This window comes from Canis aureus, chromosome 24 (assembly GCF_053574225.1).
Source record: "Canis aureus isolate CA01 chromosome 24, VMU_Caureus_v.1.0, whole genome shotgun sequence".
In the NCBI taxonomy this organism is placed as follows: domain Eukaryota; kingdom Metazoa; phylum Chordata; class Mammalia; order Carnivora; family Canidae; genus Canis; species Canis aureus.
In genome coordinates this window covers 44,535,917-44,560,010 of record NC_135634.1, presented here as the reverse complement: position 1 = coordinate 44,560,010, position 24,094 = coordinate 44,535,917, and the positions used below count along the sequence as shown (strand labels likewise).

General features: G+C 52.1%; 1 protein-coding gene and 2 long non-coding RNA genes across 10 annotated transcripts; 2 read left to right on the top strand and 1 right to left on the bottom strand.

Moving 5' to 3' along the window:
* Positions 1 to 188: 188 nt before the first annotated feature.
* On the top strand, positions 189 to 2,679 carry LOC144296203 (uncharacterized). Its single transcript, XR_013363361.1, has 3 exons — positions 189 to 822; positions 996 to 1,142; positions 2,262 to 2,679. It is a non-coding gene; the product is annotated as an uncharacterized LOC144296203 (long non-coding RNA).
* Positions 2,680 to 5,036: 2,357 nt separating this feature from the next.
* On the top strand, positions 5,037 to 7,398 carry LOC144296200 (uncharacterized). 8 transcript variants are annotated; one of them, XR_013363357.1, is made up of 4 exons: positions 5,496 to 5,688; positions 5,836 to 5,954; positions 6,740 to 6,901; positions 7,021 to 7,398. It is a non-coding gene; the product is annotated as an uncharacterized LOC144296200 (long non-coding RNA). The 8 variants fall into 8 exon arrangements; XR_013363354.1 differs by lacking the exons at positions 6,740 to 6,901; positions 7,021 to 7,398 and adding an exon at positions 5,037 to 5,174 and having other exon boundaries at positions 5,560 to 5,688; positions 5,836 to 6,064; XR_013363353.1 differs by lacking the exons at positions 6,740 to 6,901; positions 7,021 to 7,398 and adding an exon at positions 5,181 to 5,264 and having other exon boundaries at positions 5,560 to 5,688; positions 5,836 to 6,064.
* A 5,281-nt stretch (positions 7,399 to 12,679) lies between these two features.
* On the bottom strand, positions 12,680 to 14,002 carry TEX44 (testis expressed 44). Its single transcript, XM_077869206.1, has one exon. The coding sequence runs from the start codon at positions 13,941 to 13,943 to the stop codon at positions 12,816 to 12,818; it is 1,128 nt and encodes a 375-aa protein (XP_077725332.1). The 5' UTR covers positions 13,944 to 14,002; the 3' UTR covers positions 12,680 to 12,815.
* Between the last annotated feature and the right edge of the window lie 10,092 nt (positions 14,003 to 24,094).

The window sequence follows — 24,094 nt, the reverse complement described above, 5'->3', positions numbered from 1 at the left end:
GCGCTAGGTGGACAGAGGATCGTGGTTTAGAGGGTGGCTCCGGCGCGGGGGACTGCTTGGGATCATGCCTCTTCCGTCCAGCTCCGTAACCAGGGCGACGTTCAAAACATTGAATAATCAGTAGGGCAGGCAGCGACCAATCAGAACAGGCCCTGTGTGGACGCCAGGTACCGCCAAATGCGTGTGTACCTGCTGAAGATTCTGGAATAACCCCAGCCTCACGGGGCCTCGATTTCTTCATCTGCAGTATTGGCAGGGAGGTTGTAACAGTGCGGTCGTGAAGACAGAATTAGTTAACTCATGGAAACGATTGAGAAACCAGTGTCTGACACATAGAAAGCACCAGATATTAGCTTTATTACTGGTCTGAGCTCTTCTCAGACTCAGTGACTCAGGGTGGCTGGCACTTTTAAGGGAGACTCCTCAAGTGAGCCCACTCTGTGCACCCGGCTTCACCTCCGGGCTCACCTCCCGCCTTCCCCACCTCCTTGTCTGGCCCTCCAGTTATTCTACTCTCTAGAATGGCTTCACAAACTTTACTGTGCATCCGAATTTCTGGAGGATCTTACTAAGCCGCAAACTGATTCAGGAGGTCTGGGTGGGGCCTGGGATTCTAACTTTCCTATAAGCTCCCAGGTGGTACTGATGCGGGTCCGAGAGGCAAGACTCCAGAAGATCCGTGCAGATCCAAAAGTGTCAGCTAGTTGACTTGTAAATATTTACTGAGCACCTACTCGATGTAAGGCGGTGTGGGGATCCAAACAAGTCCGGAGGACTGGCCTCCACCCTCAAGCAGCAAAGAGGCTATTGCACAAACACCAGGTAGGAGCAATCAAGCCGAAGGGCAAACATGCGCCAAACAGCAGGTGGTACGTGCAGTGAATCCCTTCTCTGCCCAGTAGCTGGAGTGAGGCTTTAAACAGGTAATTGCCATAATTACCCTGCTTAAAACCACCCAATGAATTATTCTGGATTTTTCTGGATTCTTCTTCCAGGCCCTACCTCTTCTGGCCTTGCCTCTGGCCTCATCTCTCAGCACTCACTTTATTCTAAACTCACCATTTGTTCCTGTGAACCCAACATCCCAACTTCCTGAGAGCCTTTGAACTTGCTTGGGTTGATGATGCTTGTCCTTCAAACTGGTGAGTGCCTGGCCTCTTATTGCCTCCTCAGAGAGACCTTCCTCGTCCCCAGAGGAAGTTTGATCTAAAGTAACTGCCTCCAGGGCACATGGGTGGCTCAGTGGTTGAGCCTCTGCCTTTGACTCACTCAGTATGTGATCCTGGGATCTTGGGATCGAGTCCCGCATCAGTCCTGCTTCTCCCTCTGCCTGTGTTTTTGCCTCTCTCTCCATGTAGCTCATAAATAAATAAACAAAATCTTTTTTTAAAATTTATTTTTATTATTTTTTAAAGATTTTCTTTATTTATTCATGAGTGACACACACACACAGAGACAGAGACAGAGACAGAGACAGAGATACAGGCAGAGGGAGAAGCAGGCAGGGACTCGATCCCGGGCCTCCAGGATCACACCCTGGGCTGCAGGCGGCACTAAACCACTGAGCCACCCGGGGTGCCCCCCAAATAAATAAAATCTTAAAAAAAAAGTCTGTCCCCAGATCAGATATTCTCTATTGTATCATTCTGTTGTTTAGAACTTCTTTTTTTTTTAAAGATTTTATTTATTTATTCATGATAGTCACACAGAGAGAGACAGAGAGGCAGAGACACAGGCAGAGAGAGAAGCAGGCTCCATGCACCGGGAGCCCGACGTGGGATTCGATCCCGGGTCTCCAGGATCGCGCCCTGGGCCAAAGGCAGGCGCCAAACCGCTGCGCCACCCAGGGATCCCTGTTCAGTAGAACTTCTAAGTTGGAAGTTATCGCATTGTATTTTTGGTTGCTTTATGTCTGCTCCGTGAAGGCAGAGGTGTTTGCCTGCCTTATTCTGCTTTACCCCCAGGCTTAGAACAGCATCTGATGCATAGTAGGTCTTAAGTGAAGATCTGTTGAGTGAAGAACAACCGGTCTAGGGCAATTAAAAAGGTGGGAGGGGCCCATAGATGCCTCAGGTGGGTAAGAGACTTCATAGGCTAGTGTACAGGAAGTCTAGCAGGGAGCTGTCCTGGGGTCACCTCTGTGGAAGGGTCGGGGAGGTGGCAGGAGCAGGAAGAAGGAGAAGTGGGGCTGCAGACCCACCTGACCCTTGAGGAGCTCCCAGGCAGGGGAGGTCTTTTACCATTGTCCCCATTGATCCTAGGGTGAAGATGAACCCAATGGGCTGAGGCAGAGATTCCTTCCCCTGATTCCCCGAGGGCGAAGTGAGATGTACCCTGGGTGTGACATAGACCTTAAGAGGCTGTAAACACGCCCTTGACTTTTGTTCTTCTATGTTGTTTTAATGTTGATTAGTGCCAAACCCTCATCAATCAGCTGCTACACTTCACATTTCACCATCTTACAGAGATGCCTCATATATTTTTTCAAGAGCAAGTGTTCTTCAGCTGAAAATAGAGAACCAAACATCTGGCATTTGCATAAATAAACATTTCTGGAAGTAGTCTATGATTTGGTCCTTTGATGGGAAGGTATTGGACACATTCTCTCCATGTGATATCTGCTGGGCCTGAGGACCCCTAGCTCAGTTTATGAGGAATGGGTGGTTAAGAAAGTGCCCCCCAGGGGATCCCTGGGTGGCGCAGCGGTTTGGCGCCTGCCTTTAGCCCAGGGCGTGATCCTGGAGACCCGGGATCGAATCCCACATCGGGCTCCCGGTGCATGGAGCCTGCTTCTCCCTCTGCCTGTGTCTCTGCCTCTCTCTCTCTCACTGTGTGCCTATCATAAATAAATAAAAAAAAAATTAAAAAAAAATTATAAAAAAAAGAAAGTGCCCCCCAAAGTGGTTGGCCACAGCATGGGGAGAAGCTAACAGATGGACCCTGACAGAGGGAACGAGTGGACTCTGCAGGAAGACGCCTTGCTGGGTGTCTAGGGCTTGCCAGTTGGGTGGGGCGGGTTTGGGAGTGTACAACCCATGCAGTCACTCGAGGCCCCAGAGCTTGTTTCAATGCTCTATTGTCACCATCTTGACATTCCCTTTTTTTTTTTTTAAGTTTATTTATTTAGGGGCGCCTGGGTGGCTCAGTCAGTTAAGCATCCCAGGGTCCTGAGATCCAGCCCCTCATCAGGCTTCCTGCTTAGCGGGGAGCCTGCTTCTCCCTCTCTCTCTGCCTGCCACTCCCCCTGCTTGTGTTCTCTTCCTCTCTCTGTCAAATAAATAAATAAAATAAAATAAGTTTATTTATTTATTTTTAAGTACTGTCTACACCCAACATGGGGCTAGAACTCCTGACCCCGAGATCAAGAGTTGCATGCTTTTCCAACTGAGTCAGCTAGATGCCCCCCACCCCTATCTTGACATTAATACTTTTTGAACAAGGGACCTTGCATTTTCATTTTGCCCTAGGCCCCACAAATTATGTAGCTGGTTCTGAGCACCAGCTCTGGTTCCTGGGCCCGGGGCCCGTTCCCAAGGAATCCTCTGGGGGAGTCTGGCGGATCTGGGTAGGAGGTGCGCCTGGCTGCATCCTAGAACAGGTCCTGTCTGTGAAACTAGGAATGGAGCCTGCTTCACCCAGAGGAGAGGAGAGGACGAGGGCTTCAGGCTTTTCTCAAGTGAGGATCAGGCTGTGGAAATTCACTGCCTGGGAAAGATAGTCCAGAGGCTGCTCTCTCAGAGATACCGGATGTTTCTGGTCCTCAGAGCCCCTGGTCGGCAGACTGTTGACAAGAGATGTGAAGGTTTATAGGGACGGGGCAGATGCCTCCCTTGGGTGGGACAGGCGAGCGGCCGGGGCTCCTGGGCAAACAGCGGGTCTGGACATTGATGCATTCCAGTTCTCTGAGACCTGGACCCAGATATCCAGGTCCCTGGATCCAGCCTGGTCTGGCCCATTGTGCCAGGGGAGGTGGTGGTGGCTCCCTGGAGACAGACTGCAGGAGGCTTGATGTTATCCTCTTGTACCAGGTGCCATTAGTGGGAAGGGCCTGAGAGGCCTGGCTAGCCTGCATTGCCTGTCTTGAGAGCCCGTTACAGCCCCCTGTGGCCCTAGGGGCCCTCCTGGCAACCTGAGGCCAGCTCTCAGGCCCACATTTGGGTCACTGCTTTGTTTTTGCGCACCTGATGGTCTTTCTGCTCCTGCTGTGTCTTGTTCCTCACCTTCTTCCACTCCAGATTTGAACCTTATCCTCTCTCCTCTATGGCTGATGTCACCTGCCTCAGTGTCCGCACATACGCGTCACTTTCACCCTCTTGCAGTTCGTCCTTAGTGGGCAGGACTGGGGCCCGTTTCCTACATCGTCCCTCGGTCATTTTTGAACAAGGGGACCTCTCATTTCTGCATTGTGCTCCCCGCCCCTCCGATTATGGAGCCCATCTGCTGATGCGCTCTCCAGGGCACGGAGGACAGGTAGGGAGGCGCTGGAGATCGGAGCGCCACGTGGGGTTGCGAGCGCCCGGGAGTGCTGTGCTGAGCGCCTACTGTGTGCAGCGGGGTTGGGGGCGGGGGGGGGCCGGGCCGCTGCACACAGAAGCCCCTTTCTTCCCCCAGTTTACCCAGGAGGGCGTTTATAAGTAGGACAAAGCCCGCCGGTGCAGGGCCTCCCCCTCGGGCGTGGGGAGAGAGCCGGGGCGGCAGGGAGCGGAGGAGGGGCGTCCTCCCGTGGGGCGCAGACGCCGCCCCGCCCGGGTCGCCGGCCTCCGGGAGCTGAAAGGGCCTCTGTGTTCTGTCCCCCGCCTGCCCGCGGGCCAGCGGCGCATTTCCTCGGCTGCGCCAGACCCCGGAGGCTCCGCAGCCCCTCTGGGGACAGACACAAATAGTTCCCGGCCCAGCTGCCCGGCCAGTTACCTTGGGAACCAAACTCAATCGCCTGACGTCACCGGCCGTTGCGTAGCAACCGGGCCAGGCTCCCCCTCCCGCGGCCCCCGCCCGGCGCGGAGGTCTCGGTCGCCGGGGACACGGCGGGGCGGGGCGGGGCGGGGCTCGCGGTCCTCGCGGTCCTCGCGGTCCCCGCCGTCCTCGCCGCCCCCCGCCCGCCCCGCCGCGCCCCGGCGCCCCCCGCGCGGCCCGGGGGACCCTCGGCAGCCGCCCTTGTCCCCCAGAGCGAGGCCTTGGTGCGCCCCCGGCTACCTGCCCCCGGTTTCGGGCCAGCGGCGTTTCTGAGGCCGCGCGACCTGGGCGCCTGCTCTGGCCCCGGGCAGCAGGTGGCAGGACCGGGCGGTTTCCCTCCCCGCCACTCGGTCGCCCAGGAAATCTGTCGCTTGGCCACCTGCCGGGGGGAGGGGGGGGACACCGGCCCGGCTCGCGCCACTCGGCTCCGTCCCTGGCTCGTCCCTGGCTCGTCCCGGGTTCGCTCCTCCGGACCCCGGCGTCCGCGCCGTGACACCCGCCTCCTGGCCCCGGCTGCGGCCGACCAGGCCACCCCTGGGTGAGGGCCGGCGGGGGGGGGGGGGCACCTGAGCACCTCGCTTGAGTTTCTGGCCTGGGCCTTGTTCTTAGGCTGCTCTGGCCCCCTCCCATCTCTGTTCCACGCCGTAGCCGGGCATTACGCGCTGAATCCCAAAGCCCAGAACCATCCAGGGGCCAGCGATTATGATCTGTCCCTGAGTTGGGGACAGGTGAGGCTAGGTAGGGAGAGATGGATGGGGGGCTACCGGATGAGGCTCAGGGAATCCCCCAAATGCTGAGGGAACCAGAGATAAGGGAACAAAGCAGGTCACCCTGCCCTAGCTGTATTGGGGGGGACGTGTCTTTTTTTTTTTTTTTTTATGACAGCCACCTGTGACCAACAAAGACTAATCAGACCCTAAAAAGAAGGAAGCCATTAAGGATGTTATCACCAGTCCTTCCTCAAACCAAGACGTCACAAGAATGCTAAGGCCACCAGCTCCCTGGTCAGTTCTAAATAAAACAGTGGAGGCCCTGGCAACCCTTTCCGGAGCCCGCTCACTCCTGAGAACTTCTTCTGTATCCTTGCTTAATAAACTTCTGTCGCTTTACTCACTCCCCTTTGTCCTCGAGATTCATTCTTTGGCTCTGAGAGACAAGAACCTCTCTCTCCCGCCTCACCACCATGCCCTCCCCTCATCTGCCTCAACTTACCCATCTTTGGCCAGGGGTCCTCCTCCTGCTAACTTCCTCTCCTTGCTAGAGGACCTTGCTTATCTTGTTCAGTTTCAGTATGGTGGAGGCCATCTGTGGGAGGTGTTTTTCCTCACCAGAAACTGTATTTTGACAAGTAGTAATAAAAGGTAGGTGGTCAGAGGCAAAACCAGGTGTTTTAAGTGAATCCTATTTCCTCATTGGTTGATATTTAAAATTCAGAGTTGCAAAGGAGCATTTTTTAATTCATGGAGTACAGTTGAGAATGCCTCAGATCTTTCTGAAGCATGTGGTCAAAGGAAACTTCTGGGAAAGGTAGTTTTTATCTGAAGACCCCCATTCAGTTAGTTGCAGGGGTGGGGGGAGAGGTTGGAGCAGTACCATCTACAGTGAGGACAAAGGAAAGCCAAGAGGGGACAGACAGGCTTCCTTAACTCCTTCTCCTCTCTGGGAGGGACACAGCGTCTGCTTCTCCCTCTGTCTCTGTCCCTTCCTTGTGCTCTCTCTCTCTCAAACAAACAAACAAACAAACAAAATCTTTTGTCTCTGCCTCGCCCCTGCCTACTTCCTGGCACAGAATTTCTAAAGCTCTTGGAATTCCCTAAGCAGCGAGAGGGATGTGAGGAGCATATTTTGTTATCCATACTATGCCCCTTTCAAAGATACCTGAGTTTATGCGAATTGACTCTTGGAGATGGGGGCTGCTGGTCACCAAGGAGCCAATCCTGGAATTAGAGAGGTAAAACCCTCAGCACCCCCTCTCCCATCTCTGGGAAGAAAAGAGGGGCTGGGGATTGGGCCAATGATTTAATCGGCTGTGCCTATATAATGGAATTTCTTTCTTTCTTTTTTTTTTAGAGATTTTATTTATTCATGAGAGACACAGAGACACAGGCAGAGGGAGAAGCAGGCTCCCTGCAGGGAGCCCCACGAGGGACTCGATCCCAGGTCTCCAGGATCACGCCCTGGGCTGAAGGCGGCGCTAAACCACTGAGCCACCAGGGCTGCCCTATATAACGGAATTTCCATAAAAACCTTAAACAGGAGAGTTTGAAGAGTTTCTGTGTTGGTGAAGGCTCCCACGAGTGGGATGGCGGTACACCGCAACTCCTGGCAGACAGAAACTCCTGTGCTGGAGACCCTTCTGGACCTTGCCCTGTGTACCTCTTCATCCGGTTGTTCATTTGTATCGTCTATGATATCCTTTATAATAAACCAGGAATAGTGTTTTCCTGAGTTCTGCGAGTTATTGTAGCCCATCATCCAACCAGAGGAGGGAGTCGTGGGAATCCCTGACTTGGTAGCCAGGTCAGAGAGAAGAGCGGGTACCTAGGGACCCGATACTTGCAAGTGGCACCTGAAGTGGGGCAATCTGGTGGGACTCACCCCTTAACCTGTAGGGTTTGTGTTAGCCCAAATGACCGCCAGAACTGAATAGTAGGACACCCAGGTGGGAGTCTGCAGAGAATTGGAGAACTGCTTGGTGTGGAAAACCCACACATTTGGTGTCAGAAGTGTTGTGGGTGGAGAAAATTTTCTTTGAACCCCCCTTTCTCTCACGAGGGCCTCCCAAATCTCCAAGCCAACGTCCCCGCGGCGGGGCCTCGGCCTTCTCTCCAGCAGAGGGCGCACCCTCCACTCTTAGGGGCTGGACGCTCAAGATCCTGGCAGCCTCGGAACTGGGGCTTCCTTTTAGCCCCGAGAGCATCCAGCCTCCCATTTAAATATGTAAAGACTTTAGTTTACTTTTACACTTTGTTACATCCCCCTGGGGGGACTGCCCTTAGCTGTGGTCACTTTCTTTTGGAGACGCTCTTTCCTGAAGAGAATCCAGGCCTTGTCCAGACAAACCTATAAACTTGACCACAATCACATGGTGACTTTAACCAATTAGCCAAGTGGCTGTAGACGAAACCATTAACATTGTTTTGTAAGGACAAAACAAAAACACTGACAAACATTTAGCCTTTTTTTTTTTCTTTTTACCATTCTCAAGATGGCATCAAATTTCTAACTTTTCTCACAACAAAGGTTCTATTTAAAAACATCTTTGAAGGGGCGCCTGCATGGCTCACTTGGTTGAGCATCTGCCTTCTGCTCAGGCCATGGTCCCAGGATCCTGGGACTGAGTCCCACATGGAGGTCTCTGCTTAGCGGGGAGCTTGCTTCTTCCTCTCCCTCTGCTGCTCCCCCTGCTTGTACTCTTTCTGTGTCAAATAAATAAAATCTTAAAAAACAAAAAACAAAAACCAAGCATCTTTGGGGATGACTGGCTGGCTCAGTCAGCTCAGCGTCTACCTTCGGCCCAGGTCATGATCCCAAGATCCTGGGATCTAGCCCCCCATCAAACCCCACATGAAGCTCCACATCCCGCTCCCTGCTTGGTGGGGAGCCTGCTTCTCCCTCTCCTTCTGCTGCTCCCCCTGCTGGTGCTTTCTCACTCTGTCATATAAATAAAATCTTTATTTTTTTAAAAATATTTTATTTATTCATGAGAGACGCAGAGAGAAAGAGAGAGAGGCAGAGACACAGGCAGAGGGAGAAGCAGGCTCCATGCAGGGATCCCGATGTGGGACCCGATCCAGGGTCTCCAGGATCATGCCCTGGGCTGAAGGCGGCGCTAAACCGCTGAGCCACCAGGGCTGCCCAATAAATAAAATCTTAAAAAAAAAAAAAAACATCTTTGAACTTTTGCCACAGTTTTAATTTGTAGGTCCCCTTCACCCCCCTGCCCCACGCATCTTAGATGGGAACAAAACTGGTCACAAGTTGGGTTCTCTGGAACGCAGGATCTGAGAGCCAGCGGGTGGAGGGGAGTGGAGTCTGCAGCGTGAACCCCAGGTTCCCCCCCCCACCGCCGGCCAGCCCCACAGGCATTCCAGAGCTGGAGTTGGACAGTCATACCGTAGACTCTGGCCCAGACTTGGCCACGATGGGGGGGACAGCTCTCTGAAGGAGCTGGCACTGAAGGCTGATCCTTGACTGCGCCCCCAGCAGCAGGGGGAACAGGTCCTTAATTGAAGGGGATGGACGACCCACCACAGTGTCCACTGTGCCACAGGGAGAGGCCACAGTGTCTCTTCTGCTGTGGGCCAGGACTGATCTGCGCCCTTCCCTTTGCCAAGCTGCAGCTCCTGTGGGGCTCGGAGGTCACGATGTTGGGCCCGTCCCCCTGGAACTCAGCCCGGCCTAAAAGTCTCTGTGCAGAACCTCTGCTTGCAGGCCGATCTCTCAGCGGCAGACAAACACCCAAAAGGGTGGGTGTTGATCCTGGAGAAACGCTGGTGGTTGTCAGGTGTGAGCTCTGGCATGTAAAGGAGAAAGAGTGGGCCCTTCGGCTCAGGTCATGACCCTGGGACCATGACCCCATGGGGCTCCCTCAGAGCCTGCTTCTTTCTTTCCCTCTCCCTCTGTCCCTCCCCACCCTGCTCCTGCTTTGTCTCCCTCTGTCTCAAATAAAACCTTAAAAATAAATAAATAAATGGGAAAGAGTGAGGGGGTTCCAGTTCCGTGGGGGTGAATTAATGACTTTGTCGAAGCTTCAGTTCTCAACACCAGAGAGTTCACTCCATTCAGCTGCCCAGTTATTCTTTCTTTTTTTTTTTTTAATTTTTAAAAAAGGTTTTATTTCTTTATTCATGAGAAACACACACACACACACACACACACACACACACACAGAGAAGCAGAGACACAGGCAGAGGGAGAAACAGGCTCCATGCAGGGAGCCTTATGTGGGACTCGATCCCAGGACCCCAGGATCATGCCCTCAGCCAAAGGCAGAAGCTCAACCGCTGAGCCACCCAGGCATCCTCCACCCCATTATTCTGACCACTGCTCCTCCTTTCTCCCCCTTCCATGCCACCTTCTGTTCCCACTACCTGCTTCTCCCCCGTAATGCTTCCCTTGTTCCATATTTGGCCACCCAGAGGCCCGCATGGGCTTAGGCTGGATCACCCCCCTGCTCTGCTCCTGAGTCTCGGGAACCGCTTCCCTCTTGCTTGGGGAACCAGGCCTTTCCCCCAAGTTCCTGCCTGGGCCCTTTCCTTTCTGGCTCTGGCCTTCTTATCCAGAGCTGGGGTGCTCCCACTTCTGTCCATGTCTCACCCTCAGCCCCCAGTGTGCACGCCTGGCCTTCTCTCTGGGTGCACTAGTACCTGGATGCCTGGGTGGTGGGGGGTTCCACCTTCAGAGAAGATGTGCTGCCAGGAGGATTTGCAACATGACTGTTTATTGGGCAGTAAAGAGGAAGGCCGGAGCAAGCAGGGAAAGTCAGTCCTTGGCAATGAATGGTTCCATAGAAGCCTCTGTAGTTAGAATCACAGTGATTGCAAACACACACAGCACTCAACTGCGTGCCAGGCACTGTGCTGTGAACTTGACGCATTAAACTCACGTGGCCCTCAGGGCTGCCCAATGCCATAGGTACTGTTATTATTGACATTTTAGGGATAAGGAAACTGAGGCACAGGGAGATTAAGGTAACACAGTTCATAGGAGGTAGAGCAGGATTGGAGGCAGCAGGGCCCCCAAGGGCACACTCTTACAACTCTTCAACATGCAAAATGGTGTTGGTCTAGCAGCCCTTGTGGAGGGGGAGCCCTCACTGCCGGGCTGACCCTGGTGCCCCCCCCATTCCCCTAGGTGGGCGTGAGCCTCAGTGATTGGTGCCGGAGGGAGCACGGGGCCCAAACCCATCACAGCTGGTAAGAACAAGGCTTCTGTCTTTCCAGGAAGATGGCTCAGCCGCCAGGAAAGTAGCCTGCTGGGGCGGGGCAGGGCGGGGGCAGGGGGCAAAGTTGCAGAGATGGAGCCCTGAGGACAGGGCCCAGCCTGGGTCCAGCAGCTCCCACCTGGGTGCTTTTCGGCTATTCCCAGCAGCTGATCTGGCTTGAGTTCGGTTTCTGTCCCTTCCAATCTTTCCTTCACCTTGCCAGTCTCTCTCTGCCAGACAGTGGCACTTACCTGGTTCAGAAATTGTGGAAAGCATTTGGGGTCTACCCTGGCAGCCTGGTCACCTGTTCTCGGCTCTGGGTTCAGCTCAGGTTGAGCTGCCCACCGCCCTCCCACACCTGCTTCAGCTTGTGTTCCCGTCCCCTCTGTTGGAGAACACCACCGCTCCTCTCTTTTCAGATCTGACTCAGTTGCTCCTCTGGAAGACCCTGATTACTAGGATCTAAATTGGTGATCTTCCTCCCCTGAAGTTTTCGCTTTCACTATGAAGACAGTTCATGTCTCACCTACTGGAAATAGCAGCTTCTGGAGAAGAGGGGGTAGACACACCTGGTCTGTCTTTGCATCCCCTTGGGGCCTGGTATCACACTTCCTCGAGGGAGCCATCAGCGGGGTAGGGGTGGCAAAGGCACACCTCTGGGCGCTGGCCAGGTGACATCAATCACCCTGCAGGCCAGGTAGGTCTCTCTAAAGAGGGCAGCTGGGCTGCTGGTTGCTTTGAAAAAATAAGGCCTCTAGGTTTTTTTAAGAGAAGCAGGAATCTATTTTTTTAATCTGTCACTTTATGTTAAAATCTCCTGCCTTTTAAGTGTTAGCAATTAACACAGGATTTGAGAAACACCGTATGGGACAGGCAAATACATCGATGAGCCGGTTTCAGCCCAGGGCTCCCACTTGGAGACGGTGGAATGAATGATACCACGGCCAGGGCTGAGGCAGGGAGGGGTGCAGGGTGCGACTGGCACAGGCACCAGGGGCGAGAGTGGGGTTGATGTGCCACCGGAGCTCTGCTCACCAAGTCACCTGCCTCGTGTGGCACGGTATGCAGACAGAGGGTGGGCTGGTGGCTTTCCAACAACAGGTGCTCCCTTTCCAACAGAGACATTTATAAAGAAGCCTGGGTCTATGGTGACCGGCTTGTCCTAGTTTGCCTGGGATTTTCCTGGTTTTAAAATCTGAAAGTCCCATGTCCCAGGAACCCTTTACATCCCAGGCAAACAGGGATGGTTGGTCCCTCTACCTAGACCCCTTTTCCTGCCGTGTCCCCAGTCTACTGAGGATAGTAACAGCACGTGTAATGTGTGAGCTTATTAAGTGCCAGACACCATGTGTTAGGCCCTGCAATGTTTTCCTTACATCTCATAAACACCCTCATGGTATGGATTCCTTATCTATCCTACTGGGGAGAACCGGAGATTCAGAGGGTGAAGTGACTTGCCCAGGACCAGTAACAGCATGAGGGTGTGAACCCACACTGGTCTGGCTCTGACCTCTCAATCCCACTTAGAGAGCTCCAGCAGGTCCCCCCCAACAGCCCCCAATGCCGGTAGGGCACCCCCCAGCCTGCTAGGCCAGCAGGCCCTGGGGAAGGGTCAGGCCTTACTTCCTCAGGAACATATTTACGTGGTTGGAGGTCTAGCCAGAGTCAATGTCTGCAAGTCTGAGACCCCTACACCTGGCCCTCCAGTCCTGCTAGGCTATTCTGTTTCTGGACTTTAACCTCCAGCCCCCCAGTGGGACAACCCGAGAAGCCCTTGGGGGACACCTTTCTGTGATTAGAAAATAAACGCTCTCCAGTGCTTTATTGCCTGATCCGGGGAGAGCTGGCCAGTGCAGGGGCGGGCAGGGGAGCAGGCATGCGGGGCCCTGGACTCTCAGAGGCTGCCAAGCCGGCCCCTGGAGGGCTCCCTTATTGGGGTCTAGCCGGAGTTTGGGCTGGCATGGGCCTGGTGGGGAACGAGGTGGCTGGTCAGGTAGCGCACGGCCGAGCGGACGCCCTCTAGGGTCCTCTGCTCCACCCTCTCCAGCAGGTGGGTGACAGAGCGCAGGGCCAGGCTGGTCCCCGCCATCAGCCCAGAGGAGAAGGTGCTCCCCAGGATACTGGAGACGGAGCGCAGGCTGGGCCCCGGGCTGTGCAGCAGGTCTGTCACCGCGCTGTGGCCGGAGGCCAGCAGGGCCGAGGCCATGCCCACGGTGGTCTCAGACCACACGAGGACGTCTGCCAGGGAGCTGATGGACCCCTCGCCTCCGCCCAGCAGGCTGGTCATGGAGCGCATATAGCTGTCCTCCTCGTTGGCCATGCAAAGGCTGGAGTCGAGGGACCTCCCCCCCAGGGCCACCTCTTGGGGGCCGGGCGAGGGCGGGCCACTGCCTCCTGGGGCCACTGAAGGCCTCCTCAGGTCTCTGGAGCGCTCCCCCAAATCCCCTTCGGTCACTCCCTGGGACTCAGCTCCTGGCAAAGCTTCCGTGTCAAGGCTCACGGGCTCCGGACGCTCAGGATCCGCCTCCATAGACTCGGTGGCGCTGGTGTCCTGACCGCGCGGCTGCCTAGCCGTGTCTGCCCCGCTCCCCACGGGCTGGGCATCCACGGCTCTGGAGGGCTGCACCTCAGCGCTTGGGGTGGTTGGGGCTGATTCCTGTTCTCTGTCCGGGATGCCTGCCGATTGTGGGGTCTCTTCTCCTGCCAGAGAGTCACGTTGGGAGGTCTGAAGGCCCTGAATCATCCTGGAATCTTGCCCTTGTCTATCCCATGCTGGGTCCTGGGGGCTTGTGGACATTTGTAGAGTGTTTGAGGCCTCTCTGGGCTCCTGGCTGTGCCCTTCAGCCACTGCATAGCTGTCCTGGTCCCCAGATGCTGATGTGGGTTTGGAGGTCACCGAATCGACAGAGGCCTGATCTACATCCTGCTGTTCAGGTGATGCTATGGCACCATTAGCCGCTGGTCCCACCTGATTTTGGGACCCCGCTCCTGGACCATCCGGGGATCTGCTTTTGCCGTCTGTGGGGATGCTGGCAGTTCTGGACTCTCTCGAGGGCGTGGTGGTCATCTAGGTCCTCTGTCACTTGCTCTGGCTGCAGAGTGGCCACAGCCCTGCCGGGCCAAGTTGTTCAGGTGGTGACATCACAGGGGGCTGTAGGCAGCTGGCGATGTCATAGCTACTTGCACAGCAAGGGTCCTGAGCCTCTGGAGTGGCTGTCCTAGTGGGCTGAGTCCGCAGGACAATCTATAGCTGAGTTTGCAGGTACATCATGAAAGAGAGGCAAGTTTTTTTTTTTTTTTTTAAGATTATTTATTTATTCATGAGAGACAGAGAGAGGCAGAGACACGGGCAGAGGGAGAAGTAGGCTCCCTATGGGGAACCCGATGTGGGACTCAATCCCGGGATCCTGGGATCTGGACCTGAACCAAAGGCAGACACTCAACCGCTCAGCCACCCAGGCATCCCAAGAGAGGCAAATGTTTTGGGAGAAAAGTGGATATATATAGGTACAGGTGCTGGTGCCCACAGGAACCATGGGACACAGATGTCGATTTATCATAAATATTCTAAGGAGCCAGCCCCAGTACCTGTCTGTCCATGCTGGTGACTGAGGACTCTGATTTGGCCAGTCTTTCTGCAGAGAGTCAGTTTCCCAGCAGTGGTGAGTTGAAATGAGTGAAGGCTGAGAGTCTGCACAGCCCCTGGCAATGACTGTCTTTGTTTTTTTTTTTTTTTAAGATTTATTTATTTATTTATTTATTTATTTATTTATTTATTTATTCATGAGAGGCACAGAGAGAGGGAGAGACATAGGCAGAGGGAGAAGCAGGCTCCCTGCAGGATGCTCAACTGCTGAGCCACCCAGGCATCCCAATGACTGTCTTTGGTGTGGGGTGCCATAGACTGAATGTTTGTGTTCCACCCCAAAATTCAGAGGTTGAAAGCTAATCTCCAATGTAATGGTATTTGGAGGTGGTTAGGTCGTGAGGATGGGACCCTCACAAACAGCATCGGTGCCCTTATAAAAGAGCTGCCTGGTGCCCTCCTTCATGTGAAATGCAGCCAGAAGGCAGCAATCTACAAACCAGGAGGCAGGTCCTCACCAGACACTGAACCCACGTGGGCCTTGATCTTGGACTTCCCAGCCTCTAGAACCGTGAGAAATAAGTTTCTGTTGGGAGTGCCTGGGTGACTCAGTCAGTGGAACACGTGACTCTTGATCCTGGGGGTGGTAAGTGTGAGCCCCACGTTGGGCATAGAGTTTACTTAAATCTTTTTCCAATGTTCATAAGCAGCCCCCCCACCTGCTCTGGTCTATGGTGTTCTGTAATAGTGGTCCGAATAGACTGAGACAGAAATTTGTGCTGAGAAGCAGGGGGCTGTTGTAGCAAACACTTAAACATGTGGACGCAGCCCTAGAACTAGGTTATGGGCAGAGGCAGGGAGAGTCTGAGCTGTGGGCTCAGAGAAGCTCAGTGCTGTGAAGATGTTTAAGGATGATTCTGGAGAAAGCTAGAAAGGAAGGGAGACCTCTGGAGTGAAATCCTCAGTTTTCTCAGAGAACCTCCAATAATCCTGAATTTACTTTTTTTTTTTTTTTCTTTTCTGAATTTACTATTGATAGTAAAAGCATTTTGATACGATCTCAGGTGGAAACAAGGACCGTGTTATTGGAAACTGGAGGGAAGGTGAACCTTGTTATAAAGTGGCAAAAAAACTGGGCTGAATTGCGATAGTGTTCTAATGTTTTCTGGAAGGTAGAGTTTGTGAGCAATGGAATCGGAAGGATTTGAAGCAATTTCTTCCTTTTTTTTTTCCCATTGAAGTATTATATTTACATGTATGTATTACATCCTTAGAAAAAGAATCCCAGAAGTTTCCCTCCTGCATGTGTGTGTGTGTTTAAAAGATTTTACTTATTTATTCACGAGAGACAAGGCAGAGACACAGGCAGAGGGAGAAGCAGACTCCTTGTAGGAGCCCGATGTGGGACTCGATCCTGGAACTCCGGGATCACACCCTGTGCCAAAGGCAGACACTCAACTACTAAGCCAAAGGCAGACGCTCAACCACTGAGCCACCCAGGCATCCCCCTCCGGTGTGTTTTCATCTTGCTTCTTCATGGTCCACGATGCCAACTGGGGTTGTCAGTACCATGAAACCAAACTGGTGGGACAGGAGCAGATTATTCTGCTATTTTTCTAGATCTTTGGGGTGGTACATCAAGTCTGAGGCTGATCATTCCACACTTATTTAACCTGCCCTGTGGGGTTCACAACAATTTTCCCACCCCTTGAGAATCAATGATTTCAAATTTTCCAATGTAACTATGCTTCATCATCACAGTTAGGAACCGGATGATGACTTTGGAGCATGGCCTAATAAAAACCTGGTATTTGCCTCTCTTTTCTGCATCATTAATGCTCTTGAAAGCATCTACCAGGACACTCATGCGCACCATTATGGTGGCACGAAAACAGCAGAAACTGAAGCAATTTCTTTTTTTTTTTTTTTAAAGATTTTATTTATTTATTCATGATAGTCACACAGAGAGAGACAGAGAGGCAGAGACACAGGCAGAGGGAGAAGCAGGCTCCATGCACCGGGAGCCCGATGTGGGATTCGATCCCGGGTCTCCAGGATCACGCCCCGGGCCAAAGGCAGGCGCCAAACCGCTGCGCCACCCAGGGATCCCTTGAAGCAATTTCTAAGCAAAATATTGAAGGTGTGGCTTGGTTGCTTTGATGGTTTATAGTAGACTTTGAAAGGAGGGAACTAACTTAAAGATGGAATTATTAAGCTAAAGGGAATTAGAACTTAAAGATCTGGAAAATTCTCAGTCTATCCATACTGCAAAGAATGAGAAAGTGTGGATTTTTTATGGTTTCAGGTCTCACACTTAGCTCTTTACATCTTGCGAGGTTTTTTTGTATGTGTATCATGTTAAAAAGTGGTCCAATTTCATTCTTTTGCATGTAGCTATCCAGTTTTCCCAGCACCATTTATTTATTTTTTAAAAGATTTTATTTATTTATTCATGAGAGACACACAGAGAGAGGCAGAGACATAGGCAGAGGGAGAAGCAGGCTCCCCATGGAGATTCTGATGTGGGACTTGATCCCAGGACCCCGGGATCCAACCTGAGCCTAAGGCAAATGTTCAACCACTGAGCAACCCAAGTGCTCTATTTTCTGTTTTGATTACCAAAGCTTTGTTGTATATCTTAAAACCTGGGATTGTGATGCCCAGCTTTGTTCTTCTTTTTCAAGATTGCTTTGGCTATTTGGGGTCCTCTGTGGTTCCATACAAATTTTGCTATTATTGGTTCTAGTTCTGTGGGAAAATGCTGTTGGTATTTTCTTTTAAGATTTTATTTTATTTATTTGAAAGAGAGAGAGAGAGAGCATGAGCAGTGGGGAGGAGTGGAAGGAGAGGGAGAAGTAGACTCCTGCTGAGCAGGGAGCCCAGTGTGGGACTTGGTCCCAGGACCGTGGGATCATGACTTGAGCCAAAGGCAGACGATTAACCAACTGAGCCACCCAGGTGCCCCTCTGTTGGTTTTTTTTTTTTTTTTTTTAATTTATGATAGTCATACAGAGAGAGAGAGAGAGAGAGAGGCAGAGACACAGGCAGAGGGAGAAGCAGACTCCATGCACCAGGAGCCTGACGTGGGACTTGATCTCGGGTCTCCAGGATCGCGCCCTGGGCCAAAGGCAGGCGCCAAACCGCTGCGCCACCCAGGGATCCCCTCTGTTGGTATTTTGATAAGGATTTCATTGAATTTGTAGATTGCTTTGGACACTATGGACATTTTAACAATAATTATTTTGTTAGGGATGTCTGGGTGGCTCAGTGGTTGAGCTTTTGCCTTTGGCTCAGGTCATGATCCCGTAGTCCTGGGATCATAGTCCCACATCGGGCTCTCTGCAGGGAGCCTGCTTCTCCCTCTGCCTGTGTCTCTGCCTCTCTCTCATGAATAAATAAATACAATCTTTTTAAAAATAATTATTTTGCTAATTTTTTAGTAAGCTCTCAGCCCAACATGGGGCTTGAACTCAGGACCTTGTGATTAAGACTTGAACGCTCGGGATCCCTGGGTGGCGCAGCGGTTTGGCGCCTGCCTTTGGCCCAGGGCGCGATCCTGGAGACCCGGGATCGAATCCCACGTCGGGCTCCCGGTGCACGGAGCCTGCTTCTCCCTCTGCCTGTGTCTCTGAGCCTCTCTCTCTCTCTCTGTGACTATCATGAATAAATAAATAAAAAATCTTTAAAAAAAAAAAAAAAAAAAAAAAGACTTGAACGCTCAGGGATCCCTGGGTGGCTCAGCAGTTTAGGGCCTGCCTTTAGCGCAGGGCATGATCCTGGAGCCCCGGGATTGAGTCCTGCATCAGGCTCCCTGCATGGAGCCTGCTTCTCCCTCTGCCTCTCTCTCTCTATCTGTCTAATGAATAAATAAATTTTAAAAAATAATAAAAAAAAAAAGACTCAAATGCTCTACCAACTGAGCCAGCCAGGTGCCCCCATGTTAACAATATTAATTCTTGCAACCATGAACATGGAATATCTTTCCTTTTTTTTTTTTTTTTTCTTTTTAAGCTTTTATTTATTTGAGAAGGAGCAAAGAGGGAGGAAGAGGGACAAGCAGACTCAATGCTGAGTGCAGGGCTCGATCCCATGACTCAGATCAGGACCTGAGCCCAAACCAAGAGTCAGACACTTAACCGACTGAGCCACCCAGGCTCCCCCCTCCTTTTTGGAGTATCTTTCCATTTTCAGCAAGTGTGCTGGGAAGAGAACACTGAGGGTGTGGCCAAGCAAATGTTTGACATCATCAGGGCTGTTGCTCCTTCACAGGCACAGGGTGCGAGGGCTGCTGAGGGGGGAATGCAGGTCCGTGTCCGGCATCTGAGCGGCTGCCAGCATGGGGCCTGAGTGTGACAGTGGGCACAGCTGCACATTGCAGGCTCGCCGCCTGCACTCCTTGTGACACGGGATGAATAATCTCCATCTTCTCCCTGTTCAAGGGGGCTGGAGGGGCAGGGAATAACAAGAGATCCATAAACCCCTGAGTATTCCTTGGAAAAGTGCAGACCCAGACAAGCCTCCTTGCACTTGTGCTCTTTGTTAGGAAGGGGGCTGGAGCAGCAGGTTGTATTCCGTTAGACCTGGGTGCTTCCCCTCGGGTTATCGGCTAAGGAGCACTCGCCACAGGTGGGAGAAGCAGCCAGGCACCTAATCCTTCCAGCTACTCCACTGTCTCTGGATAGGTGCGCATCTAGCATTACACCCATTTTACACGTGGGGAAGCTGAGCCTCAGAGGGAGTAAGTGGCTCATTCAAAGTCATACTATTCATAAGCACTGAATCTGGGTTTTGAATTCTGACTTTGGAACACAAGCTCTCCCCCACCTTATATCCAGGGTGGGATATTAAAAATATCAAATCACTGGCATGGCAAGGCCACTGGATAATACAGACAGGGGCCGACCCTAATCATCACATCAGTAGGTAACAGCTGGTATCACTTCTCCTGAGCACCAGGCTCAATGCTCGTTAAGTATTTCTTCTCGGGCAGCCTGGGTGGCTCAGCGGTTTGGGGCCGTCTTCAGCCCAGGGCGTGATCCTGGAGACCCTGGATCGAGTCCCATGTCCGGCTCCCTGCACGGAGCCTGCTTCTCCCTCTGTCTGTGTCTCTGCCTCTCTCTCTCTGTCTCTCATGAATAAATAAAATCTTAAAAAAAAAAAGTATTTCTTCTCATGAGACCTCTGCTGCCATGTCAGAGGCCACTGGGCAAACCCAAATTGGTTGGGGTGGGAGGAGCCAGTTGGTTCACCCTTGTACCTTGTCAAAGAATCGTGGAGAAGACCGCTGGTTGCTCATCCTAGTAGCCTTTCTTCTTTGGTGTCAGAATCACAATTTTATTCAGGTGGCTACGTGCTCAGCCAAAAGAATACATTCCCAGGGCAGCCCCGGTGGCTCAGTGGTGTAGCGCTGCCTTCAGCCCAGGGCATGATCCTGGAGACCTGGGATCGAGTCCCATGTCAGGCTCCCTGCATGCAGCCTGTTTCTCACCTCTGCCTGTGTCCCTGCCTCTCTCTCATGAATAAATAAATAAAATTTATATATATATATATTCCCAGCCTTCCTTGCAGCTAGGTAAGAGCTTCCATCAGGGAGATGTAACGGAAAGTACTGAGTGGAGTTTGGAAGACTTAGAAAGACTAAGTACACAGCAAGCAAGCTCAATGGCATCTGCGTGACTCTAGAGCACAAACTATCTCCCACCCCACCCACCCCTGCCTTGATATCATCTCATGGATAGCCTGTGGCCCATTAACACTGTCAGGCACTCTTCATAGGCCTTGAAGCCAAGATCCTAGTCCTTCTCTTCTATTGGAATTCGACTTTTGATTCTACACTTTGGACTTTATACTTACCCTGCTTAAATCTCACATGCCTTGGGGCACTGGCTGCCCTGTTGGTTGAGCACCTGCCTTTGGTTAGGTCATGGTCCCCGGGTCCTGGGATCGAGCCCCACATTGGGCTCCCTGCTCAGCGGAGAGCCTGCTTCTCCCTCTGCCTCTGCCTGCTGCTCTCCCTGCTTGTGTTCTCTCTCTGTCAAATAAATAAAATCTTAAAAAAAAATCTCACAAGCCTTAAGAATCTGTGCCAAGGAAAGAGAAAGTAGAATAAAGAGAGATTAATGTCAAAGAGCAGAGATGATTATTAAAATTTAGGGACAAAATATTATTTATTTACACATAAATATTAGACAGCATTGGTGTAGAACATAATGTATATCTATCTCGTTATATGAAATATATGTATGTACTCGTATATAAGAAAATATATCTAAGAATTTTTTTCCCCCTTAATTTAGTTTGAAAGTTTCTTGCTTTGGGGCACCTGGGTGGCAAAGTGGTTGAGCATCTGCCTTCAGCTCAGATTGTGATCCTGGGGTCCTGGGATTGAGTCTCCCATCGGGCTCCTCGTGGCGAGCCTGCTTCTCCCTCTGCCTCTGCCCCCCCCCCCCCCCGTCTCTCATAAATAAGTAAATAAATAAAATCTTAAAAAAATAAAAAGCAGGATACATTATTTCACGCACACTACGTGTATTTGCCAATACTCTCAGCTGGAAGCAATGGAAACCCAACTCCGACTGGCTTAAGCTCAATAGAATAATAAAAAAGGAATTTGTTGATTCACAGAAACCTATGAAGTCTAAGGGAAAACTTCCCTACAGCAGGGGCTCAGTGTAATGTCAAGGCTCCATCTTCTCTTGCTCCCTCTCCTATCTCCCCTTTCTCACTGATGCTAGATTTTTAAAAAATTTTTCACTCTTTTTTTAAAAGATTTTATTTATTTATTCATGACAGACAGAGAGAGGGAGAGAGAGAGAGAGACAGAGACACAGGCAGAGGGAGAAGCAGGCTCCATGCAGGGAGCCCGATGTGGGACTCGATCCAGGTCTCCAGGATCAGGCCCTGGGTTGAAGGTGGCACTAAACCGCTGAGCCACCGGGGCTGCCCCTGATGCTGGATTTGTAGGAGGATGTCCTTGGTGTGCAGGCTGCCAGCGGCTGTGGGCCAGCGCAGAGACGCCGCTAGTTACGTAGTTGTGGTGAACCTCAGGCCTGGGCCCTGTGGGCTCCTGGGTCCTTCTCCGAAGGGATCTCCACAGCCTGCCAACCACATCCTAGTTGGTCAGGCCTGCAGTGGGGGCATGGGGTCAGCCCCACTGACACAGAAGGCCTGCAAGTGGTATCGGAGTAGGTCCCTGAAGGATTCTTTGGGGTGCTGTACCCCAAAGAAGACAGATGGATGCTGGGTGGGGAACACAGACAAGATCCACTCTACGGTGAGCGCAGACACAAAGAAGAGACTCCACTGGGGAAAAGCTGACAGGAAATAAAGCAAATTGCCCAAACGCTATTCCGATTATTGTAACAAAATCAGAAAATACATATAAGAAATAATAAAAGGGCTCAGTCTGTTGAACTTCCAACTCTTGATTTTGGCTCAGGTCATGGCCTCAGGCTCCTGGGGTCGAGCCCTGGGTTGGGCTCTGTGCTCAGTGGGGAGCCTGCTTGGGATTCTTTCCCTCTTCCTCTACCCTTCCCAACCCCCCTCACATGAGCATGCACTCTCTCTCTCTAAATAAATAAGTGAATGAAATTTTTAAAAAATATTTTATTTATTCATGAGAGAGAGAGAGAGAGTCAGAGACATAGGCAGAGGGAGAAACAGGCTCCTTGCAGGGAGCCTGGTGTGGGACTTGATCCCCGGACCTGGGATCACACCCTGGGCCAAAGGCTGATGCTCAACTGTCAGTGAGGAGGGCTCCAGCAAGGCTCCGCCCATCAAACCTGAAGGGGTGTCCTTGGGTGGGGGTAAAGCCACAGGATAGCAGGAGCTTCAGCCTGTCTTGGAGTGTTGCTGTTGGAATCGGACACAGGAGCACCTGCTTCTTCATAACCGCAGACCTACTGGGCGTGCCCAGTAAGCCCCCCAAACCCATACAGCGGTCTGCGGTGGTGTGCAGTCGGCTTGCACCCGCCTGCTGGCCGCTTTTCTTCCCAGCTCTGCGTTCCGTCATGCCAGGCTGCCAGCTGGAAACCAGCCTTGGTGGGATTATTGACACTGTGGAAAGCAGCTACCAATCAGGGTGTTTTTTTTTTCCCCCAGTGAATTGGTGGTTTACTGGCACACTACTGAATCTGATTACAATCTTTTCCCAACAGGGAGGCTGTTGGCCCTGCCCTTGGAAGCAGATGACCATCAGGGTTCCCTTCTGAGGAGGGCCACTCTCTGTGACTCCCCAGAGTGCCACACAGCAAGGCAATTGGTGTTGCAGCCAAGGTTAAATTGGAGCAGGCCACCTGCCTTCAAGTCCTGCTGTTGCTCTAATGATGTGTGTGCCCTAAGGCAAGTCACTTAGAATCGCTGTGCTTCAGTCCCTCCATCTGTAACATGGGATAATGATAGTCTACCTGTGGAATGATGAAAAATACGTATTTGCTCTTCATCCTGGTTTCCTGGCACAGTGCTCCTAAAACCCGTGGAATTTCATGGTAGGAGTGGCTTGTGTTACTAATAATGAGCCCCTTTGGATCCTACCTGGGTTTATGCTAATAAGGGGGCTAGAGAGCCTCGGGGTGGGGATTTGCATCTCGAGGAACCAGTCCTTTGGAACTCCCAGCCCCATGCCCTGACCTGGATGGAAAGGCGCCGGAGATTGAGTTAATCACCAAAGGCCAAGGATTTAATCAGTCATGCCTACACAATGAAGCTTTCATAAAAACCCTGAAACCAGGAGGCTAAGGGAGCTTCTGGGCTGCTGAACACATCCACATGTGGGGAGGGTGGCCACCCTGACTCCAGGGGGACTGAGGCTCCTGCTCTGGGGACCTTCCCCCCTTCACCCCATGTACCTCTTCATCTGGCTGTTCATTTAGCTCCTTTGTGCTAAACTGTAGTCCTGAGTCCAGTGTTTTCCTGAGTTCTGTGACTCGTTCTAGTGATCATGAAGGGGCCGAGCAGAACTGCAGGTGACCTGGGGACCCATTTGAAGGGGACCCCCTCACCTGGGCGGTCTGTGCTGACTCCTTAGTTCCAGCTGGGTTGGCCCAGCAGCCCTGATGCAGGAATGCAAGGAGGTGATGGAGATAAAGCTCTTAGGAAGCACAGAGCCTTGGGGAGGGTTGGACAGCGTGTCCACGATGACAATGAGCCGTCTTCTTCCATTTTGGACAGGCTGCCTGCCAACAGGGCTCATGGATGAGTTGCTTTTTCAAGGAGTCTCTTCAAGTGAGCCCTGGAGTCCCTTGGAGGGTCTGTGGTGACTCCCAGGGCCTCCCCAGACCTCATTCATTGGAAATGCATCCCCTGCCCCATGAATAATATTCCTATAGTTGCTGTAGTGAATGAATAATTAGCTTTGCTTGCATGATGAAGGGTGGGGTGTGCTCCAGGGCAATGTGCTTTTGCAGGCTCCCTGGGGATTCTGGTAGCAACCACCCCCACCCCTCCCCAGGACCTTTCCCCTTTGAGGTAGGCTTGCCCGAGACCCTCTGCTGCACTAGCATGTGGGTGATGGGAATCATCTATTTGGAGCACCCATAGTGAGGAGGGAACATAGTAAGGGAGAAAGTCTGGCCCAGTCCAGCTCTAGGGGTGGGCCTGATGATCTAAGCTATTTCCCTGAGGGGTTCACTGAA

What these genes read in the sequence shown, in the direction of transcription:
- TEX44 (XM_077869206.1), bottom strand. Translation starts at nt 13,943, where the DNA reads ATGACCACCACGCCCTCGAGAGAGTCCAGAACTGCCAGCATCCCCACA.